This window comes from Miniopterus schreibersii, assembly GCF_964146895.1.
Source record: "Miniopterus schreibersii genome assembly, chromosome: 7".
In the NCBI taxonomy this organism is placed as follows: Eukaryota; Metazoa; Chordata; class Mammalia; order Chiroptera; family Miniopteridae; genus Miniopterus; species Miniopterus schreibersii.
In genome coordinates, this window is record NC_138108.1 from 21,736,498 (window position 1) to 21,756,369 (window position 19,872).

Sequence of the window (19,872 nt, forward strand, 5' to 3'; positions counted from 1 at the left end):
TCTATTCCCTAGAACAGCGAGTTTCAAACTTTTTCATTTCATGGCACATAAACTAAGTACTAAAATTCTGCAGCACACCAAAACTATATTTTTTTGCCTATCTGACAAAAAGATAGGTATAATTTTGATTCATTCCCACCAGGTGGCTATTGTGTTGGCTATTGCCATTTTTTCATTTGGCAATCTAAGGGAAAAGAGGTCAGTGCCCCTAACTAGTTAGGTATTGCACATTTTAAAAATTCTTGGGACACACTTGTCGGAAATCGCTGCTCTAGAACACTACTTCCACGAAACACTGGTTTTATAGGGTAATAGCTATGCCTAGAAAAAGGAGTACCTTCATCAAATACACTTGGAACACTAAGTGTTAAACCAAGTTAAAATAGGTTTCTTTACACTAGAACTTCTAGCACTACAAATATATTAATATGTATTATATATATCTGAAAAAGAACTTAGTATGGAGAATCTGAGTATGAATGAATATGACCAGGAATCTCTTTCCCAGGCTGTCTCACAGGATAGTGTTCGATGAGACACACTGGGAAATAATGCTCTCACAGGAGCCGGGTGAAGGGGGATAATAGAGGAAAAATGAGGGACATCTGTAATACTCTCAACAATAAAGATAAATTGATCCTTAACATTTCCTGGTTTAATGATGATATAGAAGAAACAAAGAAGTACTTGCTTACCAATTATTTGGGTTGATATTTTATGTAACTACAATCTATTATAAACCCATGTTCACACCTAATACAGGGATCACTGAATGGTGTCCACAACATCTTAAATACTTCCAGTAATGAGGTACTTAGCATATCACAAAGTACTATTAGCATTAGAGATCGTTTGGCTATCTGGAAATCGTTCAACTATTTAGTAATTTCAATTATTTCCCCTGGCTGGATAGCTCAGTTGATTAGAGTGTCGTCCCACTATGCCAAGATTGTGGGTTGGATCTCTGGTCAGGGTACATACAAGAATCAACCAAAGAATGCATAAATAAGTGAAACAACAAATTGATGTTTCTAGTGCTCTCAAATCAATAATTTTTTTTTTAATTTACTTTAGTCTACATTCACAGAAAACCTCAATGAAGATTTCATTCATTTATTCAAAAATATTGTCCTTTTGGAGATAGGCACTTTATAATCTATGATACATAGTTACAATGGTGAAGTAGCACAGTTTCATTCACTACTATCACTTGTTAAAAATAAAACATGAATTTGTAAGTATTTTAGATGTAAATAAATGTGTCATTTCAAAATTACTCAACTGGATATATTTGTGACTTATTTGCTCATGGCATTTTATCACATGTTCTAACAAGATCCATTCCCAATCTCTAGAAAGACAGCTGCCAAACTATAAACCGATTAACTGGGAAGTGCTACTGGAAGAAGGAATGTGATTTTCTGCCTTTTGTTTATTGCCTAGATGTTTCACAAAATGACTCCCAACTCGAATTTTACAATTATCCATTCATAAAACTCTATAAATCAAACAAGTTGATTTCTATCTTAAAAGTCTATTCACCCCCCTAAAAAAAATCTATTCCCTGAAGCCCTTGCAAAAAAGTAACAAAGGAAAATATTTAAAATTCATTAAGTGAAAAGTAAACTATATTGTTATCATTGCAATAGGTAAAAATATGTATGTGTAAACTGGAAAAAATTTAAACAGTTGTATAGTTGGTTGAGTTGGCAGCATTAGTTTACTTTTTAATGATTAAAAAAACTTTTTTAAATATATTTTTATTGATATCAGAAAGAGGAAGGGAGAGAGACAGAAACATCAATGATGAGAGAGTCACTGATCGGCTGCCTCCTGCACGCCCTGACTGGGAATTGAGCCCACAACCCGGGCATGTGCCCTGACCGGGAATCAAACTGCGATCTCCTGAATCATAGGTCAATGCTCAACTGCTGAGCCACGCCTGGCCAGGCTTAAAGATTTATTTTAATATTGTTGTTACAGTACTCTTTTAACCATTTTCTTTTTTAAAAAAATTTTTTTATTCATTTATTGACCAGAGAGAGAGAGAGAGAGAGAGAAGAAGGGAGAAGGGAGGGGGAGAAAGAGAATTAGAAACATCACTTTGTTGTTCCAGCCATCCATGCACTCATTGGCTGATTCTTGTATGTGCCCTTGGGTGGTGTTCGAACCCACACCCCAGCATATTGGGATGATGCTTTAACCTACTAAACTACCCCACCAGGGCTTAATAATTTTCTTTAGCTATTATGAATACTACATCATTTGAAACTACTGCTTGATTCCCTTTTAAATAAGAACAAATATACCAATAAACCCCATGTGAAGATATTAAGATAAGCTGAAGTTTAGATCTTTTACTTACTGTTTCTTAGCTAGTATTTACCTATCTTCATTTACAGTATTTCTTCTAGCAGGAATGAAAAAACTAGTTTAGTTTGTCACTGAACCTACTGTTATGCCCTAAGGATTAAATGAGATAGGTATATAAAGTATTTGGTTCTAACAAATGCCCTTCCAGTCCTGTTCTCCTTTCAGCTTAATTATTACTGCAAGTTTCAGTCTCACTCCTTTTTATCACTACAGGTCACTCACAACGGTTCAAAGCAACATTGTATTAAGCCTTTTTGGCTGTGCTGATTTCCTCTGACTTCTGTTGTAACAGTAACTGCTTTGTTATCATGCCCTCCCTTCTAACGCCTCCCCTTCTCCCTCAGCCATTGGTCTTAGTAACAGGAAACAGGCAGAGAACTGGCTAAGAAGAAAAATAAGGCCACTGGTATCAATTCGCTGACATTATAAAAACCTGCCCTTCAAATAGTGTCCACTTCTCTCAGCTACTAAACTCCTGGATGCTGCTACTGGTAATGTCCTCAGTTTGACACATGGTAGAATTGTGTTTTTAAGCAGTTTTCAATATGTCAACATAATCACATGTGAAAAAAATTATAGGTTAACAATGTTTTTTTATGGATCTGGATAAAAAATAAAGACGTCTTCAGAGGAGAATCTTAATCTGTTTGCCCCAGAGTACAAAAACAATAACAAAGATTCTTAAGATGTCCTCTTAAAAATTGAAATGCCATCTCATTTGAACTTAATTATACTGAAGATTTTCCTTAGGATAATAATTTCATTTTTTTTTGTTCTATGAACAACTGTTCATTTTACATTGTTCTATGACTTTAGCAACTTAGATATACAAATATATAACTGTATTGTTAGAATGAAGACGTAAGGATATTTTTTAAGTTGAAAAGAATAAAAAGAATATCCGAGAAGGGAAAAAGAAAAGAATGCCAAAAATCTGTGCTTACATTCTGTGCAAGAAGACAACTGATGTCCCAGCTGTAGAAAATGCTACTGTTCTCAATATACTAAACGAAGAGAATGCCATATATGTCTGTAAAAATACGTGGATAAAAAGCTTAACACTGGCTATCTTTAAGTGATGGGAATATCACTGACTGAGTCTGCTATTTTTGTGTTTCTGTATGTTTTAGATTTTTCTACAATGAACCTATATAATTTTCATAAATTAAAAAACAGAACATTTTGTTTTTAAAATAGAAACTATTTTAAGGTAAAGAAAACAAATACATTTTGACATAGGGATTATAAATAAAATAGAACCTATTTATTAAAAAAATAAATAAAACTGCACATTTGTGGGCCAAATAAACACCATGTGAGTTTCTCATTTTTCCCAAACACATGCACAGAACTAATTCTGCCTTGCATTTTATGAGCACAAAGTGTGGAAGAGCCTTTTCATTCCATAAAAATGTGTTGTACTGATGTTTTTAAAGATAAACTTCTGAACTATCAAAAAGAATGCAGATCACAGTGAACCAATAGTTTTTTAAAAACCCAAAAAGCTACAAAACTTAAGTAAGGGTTCTGCTAGAGTTATGCTACAAGCCCTCGGTGACACTGTAGCTACTAAAATCTCAGTCATTTGATAAATACAAAAGACCAAGTAAGAACAACAGTGAATGACAACTTATTTTATACATGATTAACAGTGTTTTAAATTTTTTAATTTTTTTGAAGATGATTTTTTAAATGTTTTAAGTTAGTCATGTAACTATGAATAAAATATGCTTAGTTAGCTGACTCTTCTGGCCTCTATTTTCCTTGATTCCAATCATTATTAGTAATTATACAGTGCCTCATTTATTGGCAATATGCCAACTCCCTGACCCTGGCTCAATTGCTGTTTTTGCTGTGATCACTGCTGATTGGTCTCACTTTAAAATTCCACTTACCTCATCTGATTTTACTGACACTTGGTTTACATTTTGATTGCCCACTCTTACCTTTTACTGCCAGTTTCCAAACCAATTAAAGTACCTGGACAACAAAGGGAGATGTGCTAACTACACAAAACCATAGAAAATGATAGGTGGGGTGGGAATAAATTTAACAAATTATTTTGAAATATATCTTTTTAGAAACAACATGATGCTAGGAACTATGAATACATTTGATTTAAAGTTTTAAAATTTAAATTATTCTGTATGTTAAATATTTTGTCAGAAATAGAGCCTGCATCTAATTAAATTCTAAGTTAACCACCCATAACTAGGTCTAAATGTTAGCTACTTAACCATAAACACAGCATAAAATAATAATTACCAACTAAAGTACATTCTTGAAACTAAATTTACAAATGAAATTCAGAAGTGTAAAAAATAAGCTCACCTGCAACATTTTTCATTTTTCTTCCTTTCCTCTCTATCTGCACTTGGCATATTTCCTTCAGTTATTGTCTTTGAAAGATGTGTTTAAAAAAAGTCTTTAAGAACAGCATAACCAAAAAAAGTGGACTGAAATACAATACTATCAATTAAAAAGTATTCAACATAAAACTTATCAGCACTAAAGTGTAAGTGTTAAAATGTTAATGTTTTTGAAATAGCACCAATATTTCTTTACTTACTAGTGAGAATGACCATTTCTAAAAGTTTATTAGCTATTCCCTCCTGTAAAAGCTGCTATTCATATCTTTTATCTGTTTATCACTTGTATGTTTTCTTACCAATCTGAATGAACACTTTATAAGTTATTATCCATTTCTGTCATACATTTTGCAATTATTTTAGCCTATCTTTGTTTTCTTTTTAATTTGGTTTTGGTTTTTGATTAATGCTCTCTCATTTCTTAATCATAAATTCATTATGTTAAGTATATGACATAAGTAAATTTAGAAATTCTGTTTTTTCCACAAATGAGAATTAGTGGAGTAATTTAGTGTTAAGGAGAATTCCAGCAAAACAGAAGGAAAACAAGCCTTAATTTTCGTTTGTCACTTAGACAGGACACATGAAAACACCATTGTATTACTTCCCAAATGATTAGAACACTCAAAATGATGAGACTTGTGTAAGTCATGAAATGAACACTATCGTCTGGGGAGGCATAAAAGTAGCAAATGAGTAATGAAGCATAATAACAATGATTAAACACAAATTAATTTATGCTCAGACAATAAAAATATTAATCCAAGAAATAAAATTATGAGAAATCCTCTCTTCCCCCTTTAAGGTGATTTATTAGAACTATGGAAAAAGAATAGGCTTATATTTCTCTTTTATGAATATTCAGAAAACAGGATTCTCCAAATGCTGCAAAATAATTTCTCTTTTCAAGAATATTAATTTTAGAGATTAAACTAAGAAGAGTATATACAAATAATGGCATAGAAAGTGATAAGACAAAAATTAAAAATAGAAAACTTACCATTAATATTATCACTATATTGATGGAGTAAGTCTAAATGTATATCATCCATTAAGAAAATCTAATATACAAAAATACAAATTTACTAAATAAAGTACTTATATGTGTTTATATTATACAATGTTACTTGCTTTGTAAAAGGATTCAATATAAATTTTCTAAATGGCCACTTTCCTCAACAAAGTTAAATGTATAAAACTTTAATATCTCTTTGAAACAGTGATCCACGCTTCTTCCTTAGAGGATGTTACCAGTTCATACTTAGTTTCAATAACTTGTCCCTCCACAGGAAGTAGGTGCAGTCTCCTCACCAATACACTCAGAAGTACTGTGGTCACCATATATGCAAACCTAGTCAGGAAGAAAGTTGATTAGTTACTAAAGATTAAAAATTACACTTTAATTAAATTACACTTTAATTATATAGATTGCTCATTCTCATCAACAGTGATCATCAACTTTATTAGTATAAAGTCTGAAACCTTTCCTTTCACTTTATCATCTCACCTCAACTCTGGGCATTCCTGTGTGCCTGAGAATCCAAGCATGGAGAAAGTTTTCATTATTGACTCATCATCAAACCGGTCTGGGTCAAACCTAAAAAGGAGATAGGCATTTTTTTTAAAAGTCATGCCAGTATATTTAATTAAAAGAAAAAAGAAAGTTTGGGGCTAATCACAATAGAACTCCATTGGCCTTTTACATATTTACACTGTAAGAACACAGGTGTGTAATAAAATTTAAAAACTACTGAAAATAGAAAATGTTATCACATTATATTTAAATTTCACCTATTATTATGTTCCTAAATTATTCAACATATATATTTCATCTCTTTCTGCTTATTTTATTATTCTAAACGATAGATGTAGAATACATTTCTCTGGAACCAACAATGAATAAAATTTTAATACAAGTTTACATCATTATATGAGATATAAGAATAAGTCATATAAAATCACATAATAAATACTTAAATTTGAGAGTGTTCAAAATATCTGTAACCAATATGCAAGGTATTCTACATTGCCTCATCAATTAAATTTATTTCTTAAAATTGGAGACATCATACTTAAACTTATATTCATCAATTATATTACACCAAGACTTACTAATAAGTAAAGGAAATGAAGAAGCTAAGGTTTTTTTTTACTTGTACAGAATTTCACCCTGTAAAAAACTGCAGAAAATGGATATATTAAAACAAAACAAATAAACCACCCATTATGGAGCATAAAATTTCGTCTCAAAAACAAGTATTTCTTTGAAAAGATCAACAAAATTGATAAACATTTAACCAGAATCAACAAGAAGAGAGAAGACCCTAATAAATAAAATAAAAAATGAAAGAGAAATAACAACTGACACCACAGAAATACAAAGGATTATAAGACAATATTATGAACAATTGTATGCCAACAAATTGGGCAATCTGGAAGAAATGGATAAATTTCTAGAAACATAAACCTTCCAAGACTGAATCAAGAAGAAACGAAACCTGAATAGACTGATTACAATAAACAAAATAGAAGCAGTAATCAAAAACCTCCCAAGAAACAAAAGTCCTAGACAGGATGGCTTTACTGGTGAATTTTACCAAACATTTAAAGAACTAACACCTATCCTCAAACTATTCCAAAAAATTCAAAATGAGGGAAGACTCCCAAGCTCATTTTACGAGGCCAGCGTTACCCTAATTCCAAAATCAGATAAAGATACTACAAAGAAAAAAAGTATATGCCAATATCCCTAATGAACAAAGATGCTAAAATCCTCAACAAAGTATTAGCATACCGAATTCAGCAATACATGAAAAAGATCATACACCATGATCGAGCGGGATTTATTCCTGGAATGCATAACTGGTTAAATATCCACAAATGAATTAATGTGATGCACCACATAAACAAAATGAGTGGTAAAAACCATATCATCATGTACAGGTGGGTGGCTCAGCTGATTGGAGCATTGTCCCATACACCAAAAGGTTGTGGGTTCAATTACTGGTCAGGGCACATACCGAGATTGTGGGTTCAGTCTCCATTTGGGGTGTGTCCAAGAGGGAGGCAACTGATTGATGTTTCTCTCTCATATCGATGTTTCTCTCTCCCTTCCTCTCTCTCTAAAATCAATAAAAAACATATACTGGGGTGAGGCTTTAAAAAAAAAATTCATATCATATCAACAGATGCAGAAAAAGCATTTAACAAAATCCAGCACCCATTTAGGACAAAAACTCTCAGCAAAGTGGGAATAGAGGAAACATTCCTCAACATGATAAAGGACATACATGACAAATCCACAGCCAACATCATACTCAACAGGGATCTAAAAGCATTTCCCTTAAGATCAGGAACAAAACAAGACAGGGATGTCCACTTTCACCACTCTTATTCAACATAGTGCTGGAAGTCCTAGCCACAGCAATAAGACAAGAAGAGGAAATAAAAGGCATTCAAATTGGAAAGGAAGAAGTAACCTGTCATTATTTACAGATGACATGATACTGTATATAGAGAACCCTAAAGATTCCACCAAAAAACTACTAGAACTGATAAATGAATTCATTAAAATAGCAGGATAGAAAATAAATATTTAGAAATCAGTTGCTTTTTATACACCAATAATAAACTATCAGAAAGAGAAATTAAAAAACAATCCCATTTACAACTGCATTCAAAAATACCTAGGAATAAATTTAACCAAGGAGGTAAAAGACCTGTACTCAGAAAATTATAAGACATTGAAAAAAAACTACGGAAGATACAAATAAGTGGAAGCATATATTGTGCCCATGAATAGGAAGAATAAAAATTATTATTATTATTATTATTATTATTATTATTACTGATCTTAGAGGAAGTAAAAAGAGAGAGGGGGAGACAGAAACATTGATGTGAGAGAGAAACATCAATCAGTTGCCTCCTGCGTGTGCCCCAACAGGGGATCAAACCCAAAACCTGGGTATGTGCCCTGACCGGGACTCGAACCTGCCACCTTTTGGTATATGGGACAATGCTCCAACCAACTGAACCACAATGGCCAGGGCAGAATAAACATTATTAAAATGTCCATACTACCCAAAGTTATCTATACATTAAACAGAATTTCTATCAAAATACCAATGTTGTTTTTCATAGAACTTGTAACAAATGATCCAAAAATTTATATTGAAACACAAAAGACCCCAAATAACCACAGCAATCATGAGAAAGAAAATTAAGGTGGAGGTATCATACTACCTGATATCTAACTACAGTACAAATATTCAAAACAGCATGGTACTGGCATGAAAACAGGTATATAGCTCAATGGAACAGAATAGAGAGCCCAGATATAAACCCACACCTATTTGGTGAATTAATATCTGACAAAGGAGGCAAGAGCGTCCAATGGGGTAAAGAGCCTATTCAATAAATGGTGTTGGGAAAACTGGACAGATACATGCAAAAAAATGAAGCTACACCACCTTCTTTAACCACATACAAGAATAAATTCAAAATGGATTAAAGACTTAAATGTAAGGCTCAAAACCATAAAACTCCTAGAAGAAAACATAGACAGTAAAGTATCTGACATTTCTCTTAACAATATTTTTTCTGATATATCTCCTTGGGCAAGGGAAACAAAAGAAAAAATAAGCAAATGGGGGACTACATCAAACTAAAAAGGTCTTGTACAAACCAACAGAACAAAAAGACAATGTACTAAATGGGAGAATATATTCGCCAATGATACATCTGAGAAGGGGTTAATATCCAAAATTTATAAAGAACTCATAAAACTCAACACCAAAAAAAAAATCCAATTAAAAAATTGGCAGAGGACCTGATTAGACACTTCTCCAAAGAGTACATACAAATGGCCAACAGACATATCAACAGAAGCTCAACATCACCAATCATCAGAGAACTGATAATTGTTTGGTATTTTTAATATTTTCTGTCTTTGTTGAAATCCTCACTTTGTTCATGCATTGCTCTCCTGGCCTCTGTGAGCATCATTATGACTGTTATATTGAATTCTCTATTGTGTCAATCACTTATATCCATTTCCTTAAGATCAGTTTCTGCAGATTTATCTTGCTCTATTGTTTGGAACATATTCCTTTGTTTTTCATTTCCATGACCCTCTGTGTTGATTTCTTCTCTTGAGATAACGATCTCTTCCAGTCTTGACAGCAGTCTTGTGTAGGAGATAAACCCCATTAATTAGCACAGCCTGAGCTCCTGATTGCCTTTCACACTTTTGTGATTATTCAAGTTGCTGTCTTTGTTTTTAGTGGCTCCTAATAGTTGAAGGTGTGCCAGATCCTGGGTCTAAAAGGAAAAGGTGACAGTCAGCACCTACATGCAGCCTGATTCTGGACTGTCAAGCAGCAGCTGAGAAAGTATGCAGTCAAACTGCTTCCAAGGAGAAATTGGGAGACAGGAACTTTTGTCTGTTCTCTGTGTGGAACCTAGGGGTACAGCAATGGGGACCCTCCTGTACCCATTTAAAAACTGTTTCTTTGTTTTCTATAGTCTTGTGGGACTCATGACTGCAAGTACCAATGGCTATCACAGCTAGACGATGGAGGCCCCCTCGGGTGGCAGCCATAAAAGCTGGACTGCTAGAAGTGCGACAAGCTCCTTCCTGGGAGATACCGACAAGTTGGCATTATTGTTGGAGCAAGAAGGCAGCAGAAGTGCCCACCTGCTATTTCAAGCTGGGGGAAGATCACAGTCAGCACCTAGATGTGTAGTAATTAGAGGCGAGACCCTCAGCCAGCAGCTTGTAAGGTATGTAGTCTAATCTCTTCCAGAGAAAGCCTGGGAGATGGCCATTTCGCCTGTTTGTTCCCTCTGCATGAACCTTGGGGGCGAAACTCAGCAAGTACCTGCATGCCCATTAACAACTGCTGCTTTGTTTGCTGTAGAACTGTGGGACTCATGAACACAAACCCCGGTAGATATCAGAGCCAGGTGATTTGGGGAATGACCCTCAGATGGCAGCTATGAACTGTATGTGAGCACAAAGGAGATGCTGGCGACTTAGTTTTACTTACTGCTGGAGTGGGCCAGAGGAAGAAGGTGCCCACTGGCTCCTTCAGGCTTGGGGGAAGATCACCGCCAGTAACTAGATGTATGCTAATTAGAAGCTGGACTCTCAGGCAGCAGCCTGTAAAGTATGCAGTCAGCCTCCTTCCAGGGAAAGACTGGGAGATGGACGTCTGCCTTTGCCCTCTGCACTAAGCCCTGAAGTAACAGTGGTTAAATGCTTGCGCTCTCATGGAGCTCCCAGGTGGTGACAGCCAGTGGGAAGGGGGCTGGAGGCTGGGTGGAGGAGGGCAAGGGGGGGAAATGGGAACATCTGTAATAATGCCAACAATAAAAATAAAACAAATAAATAAATAAATAGTGGTTAAAAAAAAACACAAAAAAACCCTGCTTGCCCATTTGCTACAGTCCTGTGGGACATATGAACACAAGCCCTGATGGCTTTCAGAGCCAGGTCTTTGGGAGCCCATCTCTCATAGGTGGGAGTCTTCCAAGTTGAGGCACTAAATGTATGGTCCAAACCCTTTCCCTCAGACAAAAGCTGGGAGTTGGGGGTTCCCTCCTAATTGTATGGCTCTGTGCTGGGGTGGGACTTAGCAAGAGTGTGTCTCAGCCTGTCCTACTTGTTTCATTGTGGGTATTTTCTCATTTGCCCAGTGTGTAGAAGTCACTCAGTTTCTGGACTTCTCTAAGAAGGAATTGCTCATGTATAGCTGCACATTCAGTATATCTGGGGAAGAGGGAAATTCAGGAGCCTGCTATGTCACCATCTTGTCCCAGTCCATACTGGGGTTTTTGATGTTTGCCTTCATTCTTTTCAAATGAGAATTTTATTTTAGTTTGGTTTTTTAAGTTGATAATATTTCATCATTTGGTATAGTGTAATACTGACATTATTATCCATTTAAATCATAGAATTTGACCCAGGGTTTCTTGCTCTGAAACACTGCCAATATTGTAACAGTAATAATGCACATCTATGCATTTTTGTAAATAAAGCATAGCTAGACATTTTTCTGTAGGGAGAATAAGTTAAAGTCAGTTACTCAAAAAGAAAACGTATAAAAAGCACAACAAAATTATCACCACATACCTATTAGAACTAAAATTAAAAAGTGACAATAGTTAATGCTATTGAGGCTGCAGAGAAATTGAACCTCTCAAACACAACTGGTGAGAATCTCTGAAGAACAGCCTAGCAGTTTCCACACAATTCAGCAATTATATTCTTGGGCATTTATCCCAAAGAAATGAAATCCTATGTTCACAAAAAAACCTATACACAAATGATCATAGAAACTTCATTCATAATAGCAAAATACTAGAAACAACCCAAATGTCCTTCAGTGGGTGAAAGGTTGAACAAACTCTGGTAGAGCCATACAGGAGAAAACTACTCAGCCATAAAGAGAGATGCAACATCCACACTGACCTCAAGAACATTAAGTTTAGTAAAAAAAAGTCAATCTCTTCATTCTCCTCTGTGTGACAAATATATTTAAACTGTAATTAATTAATTGTCTCCACAAGGTCTATCTCAGTCCTCTGTACATTTTCATTAGTGTGAACTGTCTCTCAAGAATCATCTCAAGGTGCTGAAAAGAAAGAATCTCTGGACTTTCCAAAAGAGATGGGTAAGGAGGTGCCCAACTTCAGAAAGCTTTTCCTTAGCATACAACATCACTACTGACATCTCCTAAATTTGATTACATTTGATCCATAAAAATGATTTCTACATTTTAGCATATATTCCTTTCACTATTTTTCAATTTGCATCCTATATTTTCTGATCCACCAATGCATAGCTTTAGTTTTGCTATAAAAGCCACTTGGAATATAAAATTTACTTATATTTTTACTTATAGCATATTTTGAAGGATTGCTATTTCACTTAATAGCTTTCCTTTAATATCATTATAATATTAAAAACTAAAATAATAGGAACACTTAATATGTCCCACCCTTATCCTCCAGAAGAAGGTTTCCTAGGACTTCAACCATGCCACCAGCCCTGCCCCACTGCTTTTCACACAGCTCTTTTACCCTTAACCAACTCAATATATAACCTTCTTCCAGGGCAGTAAATCCTAATCCATTTCCTTAAGATTTTACTGGATGCCTATCTAGGAGGCAAACAAAAGCAACTCTGTTCTTCATCTTCTCCCTCCCTCGCCATTCTCACACATAGCACTTATACATACAAAACCAATTTTCTGAATTTTACTAAAGCACTTAATAATTGAGACCACTTAACCAAAAAATGAATTCCAGCCTGGCCGGGCGTGGCTCAGCGGTTGAGCATAGACCTAGGATCCAGGCGATCAGGGTTCGATTCCCGGTCAGGGCACATGCCCAGGTTGTGGGCTTGATCAATGACTCTCTCATCATTGATGTTTCTCTCTCTCTCTCTCCCTCGTCTTTCCTCTCTCTGAAATCAATAAAGATATATTTTTTAAAAAATAATAAGAAGAATTCCAAAATTCAACTGAAATTAAAGGATAGTTGTAGAGATCAAGTAATTAAATAGATCTTGGGATAGAAGTGGTAATAGGAGAGACAAAAGAGTAGCAGACAACAGATTCATGAAAGAAAACGTAGTAAGCAGAAGATATAAATGAATCATTGTCACATAATGAATTCTCCTCAAAATTTAGAAAAGAAATGCAAAACATGAAAACACATATAAATCAATAATCACAATGACAGTGACAGATATTTCATACTTGCATGGTGATGGCCAAGTACTGGGATCTTGAAGTACCACACCAAGGGCATAAAGAACAAGTGTCTGAAAAAAAATTACTCCAGTCAATCAAGACCTAACAAAGACAAAATGACTCCCAGAAAGCCAACTCATCCTAAATAATCTTTTAATATAGATAATGAATACAAAATAAAAATATAAAATAATAGAAGAAAACTGAGGCTATTATTTTGTAATCTTACAGTAGGGAAGGAATCCCTAAGCATGTCATAAAAGCCATAAAGTAATAACAGACTTAACTATATAAAAATTTTAAAAACTGATTTAGTCAAAACAAAATATACCATAAATACCAGTAAGAGTAAATAATAGAAAGAAAAAAATATTTGCCATATAACTGACAGTCTGTATAATACACAAAACAACATATAAGCTCACTAGAAAGAACAGTGAGTTACAAGCAGATAATTCACAAAAGAAATACTTTTTATATATGAAAAGCTGCTCAATCTCTCCAATGATTAGGGAAAAGCAAATTAAAATCATGAGATAATTTTTCATATAAATTTCACAAAATATGTATGATTCATAAATCCCGAGGTGGTGAGGATATGAAGACAAAAAGCTTTCCCATACATTATTCCTAAAAATATAAATTACCTTTTAGAAAGCAATTTCAATTCAACGTACATACGCACTTTGGCCCAAAAACTCCATCTCTACAGCTCAATCCAATACCTGTACAAGTATATAACTTGTAATAAAAAAAAAAAAAATCGATCTAATCTCCATCTATGAGGATTGCTTAAATAAATTATGGTACATGGAATACTACACATCCATTAAAAATAATGAGTTGATTCTGGATCAATTGCCAGTAGCCATGATAAACTCAATAAAAGAATAAAATTAAAGAACAATATATAGAGTAACCTTTCACATGTAAGTTCAGTTTTCAATATGCATGCACATATATGTGTATATACACACCCAGAGTAACATACATACACAGAAAAAGGTCTATAAAAATAGACACTAAAGAGAAAGAACTCATGGACACGAACAACAGTGTGTTAATTTCGGGGGGGGGGGGCGCCCGGCCGGGCGTGGCTCAGCGGTTGAGCGTCAACCTAGGATCCAGGCGATCCGGGTTCAATTCCCGGTCAGGGCATATGCCCGGGTTGTGGGCTCGATCAATGACTCTCTCATCATTGATGTTTCTATCTCTCTCTCTTCCTCTCCTTTAGTCTCTCTGAAATCAATAAAGATATATTTAAAAAAAAAAAAAAAAAGTTCAGGTTTAAAAAAAAAAAAAAATTTTCGGGGGGGGAGGGTGGTGGGTGGAGGTGTAGCAAGGTATAGGGGGGATAAATGGTGATGGAAAAAAATAAAGAAAAAAATACACACTAAACTATTAACAGTAGTACCCATGGGAAAGAAAGCTTTTCTTTGAACTTTAGAACAAGCATATATTATTTTGTCATTTAATATGATTGTGTTTTTGATTTAATAATAGGTAGCATTTATTGGTCACTTTAAACAATAAAAGTAAAAAATACAGACTAAGAGTTGAAAAGAGTATCTGAGTGACTTAAATGTTTCCTACCTCTCGAGGAATAATGAATTTGTCAACCTTTCCTTCAACATCTTGAAGCCGGGCAGAAACTGGGGTCAGTTTGGCAGTCCGAACAGTTTCACAAAGCACCTGCCGACAATATCTGTTTCAAAAAAATATTTTTTGAAGATCTTTATTTTGGAGAGGCAGTTAGAAATGTAGAAACATTTCAAAATGTCACTCAACAACTTTCATAATCTTCCTAATTTGAAACAGTCACAGGATAATTCTTTTTTGTTTGGAGATATGTTATATATTAGATGTATATAAAGTCTAGGTGGGTAAAGATTTAAACAAATAAAAACATCCTTTAAAATACCAAAGAAAACTCAAAACAATAGTTTTATAATTTTTGAGTAGAAAAGCCCTTTATTTTTTATAAAGGATTTAATTAAAATTTTAGTAAAGGACTTTTCTACTTAAAAATTATATAAATATTGACACAATGACGAAACCATAAAGAAAAACAACCTGCTTATGAAATTTCTTATATATTTGCAATTATCATACATAAAATTAAGATAACTAGGAAAGATACTGACAGTAAATCTATCCTTAATGTATCAAAGCTCTTTAAAAATCCACAATTGAAATAATCAAACACCCCAATAGATAGATATATGGACAGAGAATATAGAAAAGTGATTTACAAAATAAATACAAATGGCCTGAAAACATATGAAATGATACTCAACCTCATTAACAATGGAAAGATTGCATATCAGAGCAATTTTTTTTGCTGGGCAGATCAGCAAAGATGAAAAAGAATGACTAATAAAAATGGGGAAAAAGACATTGATAGTCAATTGGTGGAAGTATAAATTGGTATAACCTTTCTGAAGGGTAATTTGGTTAATATACAGTATAAGAATATTAAGTGTGCACCACAATGAGGAGAATAAAACTAAAATGTATTGAAATCTTGCCAGGAGCCAGTTCTGTTAATAGTTTCTATACAGTATCTTTTTTTTTAATTTCTTTTCTTTTCATCCTCACTCAAGGATATTTTTTCCATCGCTTTTTAGAGTGGAAGGGAGGGGGAGGGAAAGAAACATGGACATGAGAGAGTGACTGGTTGCCCCCCGACCTGGGCAGGGATCAAGCCTGCAACACAGATATGTGCCCTTGGCTGGAATTGAACCCAGGACCCTCCAAGGATCAACGCTCTAACCACTGAGCCAAACTGGCTAGGGCTAGGCAGTATCTCTTTTAATCCTTGTAAGAACCTCATGGATCCTGTTATATGTTATGTATTATATGTTATGTATATTATATGTGTATGTTATGCATTTTTAATGTTTTTTAAATTTTTTGTTTTAAATACATATGTATATATGAATGGAAAAGTAGTAAAATACTTAACAATTTTTATCCCTAAAGGTACATTTACAAAGAATGTACCCTCTATCCCTACTACTTCATACACTTCTGTATTATAAAAATTTCACAAGACAACTATGTACTACTCTTAAAATTAAAGATGGTTATATTCAGTGTAACAAATAAAACTTCCAACATTCTGAAGACTCTGTACCAGAAGCCTCCCTGTGAAATCCATGCTTTGAGGTTTTTTCCAATGGCTGTATCCCTATCTTCATTTCTGATTGAAAGATGTTCCAAGAGAGGGCTGCTTGTTACCCAGTCTCAGACTTTTAATCCCCTAAGCAGTCACAGCTGCTATTTTTAAAAGTCTTTTAAATTATTACTTACATACAAATTCATCTATTTTTTTTAAATAAATTTTTATTTTTCAGTTACAGTCGACACACGATATTAGTTTCTGGTTTCACTTATATGTGGAACCTAAAATAATTTCATTTATTTTAGCTGTGTAATTTGATGAATTTTAGTAATTGTATATAATTGTGTAACCACAACCACAAGCAAGACACAGAACAAGGCCTGGTGGGTGTGCCCAGTGTTTGAGCGTCAACCTAGGCACCAGGAGGTCCTGGTTCCGTTCCGGTCAGAGCACATGCCCTGCTGCAGGCTTAGTCCCTGGCCTGGAGCGTGCAGGAGGCAGCTGATCAATGTTGATGTCGATGTTTCTATCTCTCCCTCTCCCTTACTCTCTGTATAAAGAATCAATAAAAACATATTAAAAACAAAACCATAGAACAAGAACAGTTCCCTCACCCTAAAACCTTTATTCAGGACTCTTTGTAGCTGATCCCCTCCACATTCCTTGCCCCAAACAAGCACTGATCTGCTTTCTATTAGACTAGTTTTGCCTTTTCTATAATTCCACCTAAATGAAATCATGTTGTAGGCAATCTTTGTGTTTGACTTCTTTCACTTAGCATAATGAGACTTTCCATGTTGTGTATATTGATAGTTATTTTTTATTTTAAAAATATTACTTTCCTTACATCAGATATGCCTCAAGAAAAGTAATTTTATGTTGTATTCTACTACATTATAAGTAGATTGAGAAGTATCATTTCATGGTCTTTTACCTATAAATATAAAAATAAAGACAACAATGTAACAGTCTTATTTTTCTTCATGGCAACTCCTCAGTCTGTTTTCCGCAGTTAGGGAAGGAGGAGGGCAACCTTCTCTGTGCCTCCCTAGTGTTTCTCGAAGCTCTAGCAGAGACATTTTCTGCAATTGGTTTTCCATATTTGCCAAGAGTCTGTTTCCTCTTAACACTCAACATGTTTAACAGAAGTCTTGTAATAGTTCCAAAAATAATAAAACCCCAAGCATAAAAGTGATACATTGGTTTATCATTGTGGCTTTGGTTTTGCTAAGTTCTTTTAAACAATTTTTAGTGTCAAATGATGTGATAGAAATAAAGTTTTCCTTCACAGTAATAAAATTCACTAAGAAATGCAGTCAATGACTTGTACAGAGGGTGAGAATTATCTGCTCAGAGGCCAGCCCAGGACAGTGTGGCCATCTCAATGTCTGAGACTTCTCATTAGTGATATGAGGGAGGTTTGGTTAACTTCAATGCTATATTGTGTTACTTTTTATTATTTGGTAATATTCCATGGTAAGGATATAATACAATTTGTTTATTTACCAGTTGATGAACATGTGGACTGCTTCCAGTGTTTTGCTATTATAAATAATATTGCTGGGAACATTTGCACGCAGATTTGTGTGGACATTTGTTTGTATTTTTCTTGGGTGAATGCCTAGGAATAGAATTGTGGGTCAAATGATAAAGGTATGTTTAACTTTATAAGTTCTGCCACACTGTTTTCCTACAGGACTGTTCCATTTTCCATTCCCACCAATAAAGTGTGAATGTTCCCCTTACTTGACGTCACTGATACTATTTTATACAGGTTAATGTAAAGCTTGCCCAGAGCTACCATATGGTTTTAGAAAGTAAATTAAATTACCTATTAAAACCTTACGTAAATATAACGATTTAAGTCCTATAAAGATATGTAGCTTTCCTAGATGTTAGCATTAGCTCTAAATTTGATAGTCAAACCAATTCAAATTTACCTTTTAATGATCTCCTCTTAATGTGTTCTTACCTGAGCTGCTCAATTTTCTCTGGAGTAATAGGACCCTTCCCAAAAACTTGGTCTATCTCTTCATATAGTTTTTTCTGCACTTCTTCTGAGGTGGTTAAAAAACAGATTGCCCAGGTGCACACTAAGTGAAAATATATATTAATAACAATGAAAATAGCTAACTCATAGTTTGGGTGCAGAATAAGAAAAAAACTTATTTTTTTGTATTTTCCTTTTTTTATAATATAGAAGATAAATGCTGCCAAAAACAAAAAAGTAAAACAAGGTTGTTTAAAGGATTTATACTTCATTGAACAAAACATAAATATTTAAAGAATACTCCCCAAAACAGAAAGTGCAACCTGGAAGATTTCTCTCTTAAACTGGCAAGTAATTGAAGCTATGTTTTTAAAAAATTTATTTTATTTTTCTGTCACCATTTATCCCCTCTACTCCCTCTTCCACCTTCCCCTCTCCACCCCCCTCGCAATCACCACACTGTTGTCCATGTCCATGACTATACATGAGGTGAAACTGTAATGATAATAAACTTAACTTCAGGGGGGAATGTTAAATGTTGATAACTTTGATGGATTGTCTGGTTCACTCAACCTTGAAAAATCAAAAACTGATTTATCAGTTCACTTGGCAGCCCTAATGAAATGACTTATACAAATCAAAGTTAGCAGGAGCTTTACCTACAAATCAATATTCTAAATTTTTACTTGTAATAGGATATACTGGCTCAAGAACTCAGACTGCTTATTGCTTAGGACAGTGGTTCTCAAAAATCACCTGGGAGTTGGTTGATGGCAAACTCAAATCCACAGATTCTTATTTAGTAGGTTTATGGTAGGATCTAAGCATCAGTACTTCTAACAAATACCACAATTATTTTGATGAACACCAAAACTGGAGAATCACTAGCTTATGGCTTACTTTTCGTTAAAATGGCTTATGGATTAAATTCACTGTGGAAATGAAAAGGTAAGAAAATTACATGATGAACATAAAACAGAGAAAACAGAGTAGTTGTATTTCCTTTAGTAATCCACTGGGATTACAACTAATCAAAGAATTAAACCATGCAGATATATAAATTGCTTGGCTCAGCTCTACTTTTTCTATGTCAAGAACGTTTTAAAATACACTCACTAATTTCTACCTCTACTTATTATCTCTTTTCCTGAGCTAATAAGTGCTGCACAAATTTGCCTCAAAGTTAAATTTTTTTAATGTTTGCCTAACTCACACATTATCCAATTCCTATGCCTAGAAAAGATATATTTCACTTTCTGC

General features: G+C 34.3%; 1 protein-coding gene across 1 annotated transcript in view; it reads right to left on the minus strand.

Annotated features, from left to right (window-relative positions):
- Positions 1-4,010: 4,010 nt before the first annotated feature.
- Positions 4,011-19,872, minus strand: part of CYP20A1 (cytochrome P450 family 20 subfamily A member 1) — a 36,654-nt gene continuing 20,792 nt past the window's right edge. The window contains exons 9-13 of the mRNA XM_081142921.1: positions 18,595-18,715; positions 15,092-15,203; positions 13,505-13,569; positions 6,250-6,339; positions 4,011-6,093 (exon numbers count right to left, since the gene is read on the minus strand). Coding sequence (XP_080999047.1) covers positions 5,943-6,093; positions 6,250-6,339; positions 13,505-13,569; positions 15,092-15,203; positions 18,595-18,715 — 539 coding nt within the window. The 3' untranslated portion in view covers positions 4,011-5,942. The remainder of the gene's footprint in view (positions 6,094-6,249; positions 6,340-13,504; positions 13,570-15,091; positions 15,204-18,594; positions 18,716-19,872) is intronic.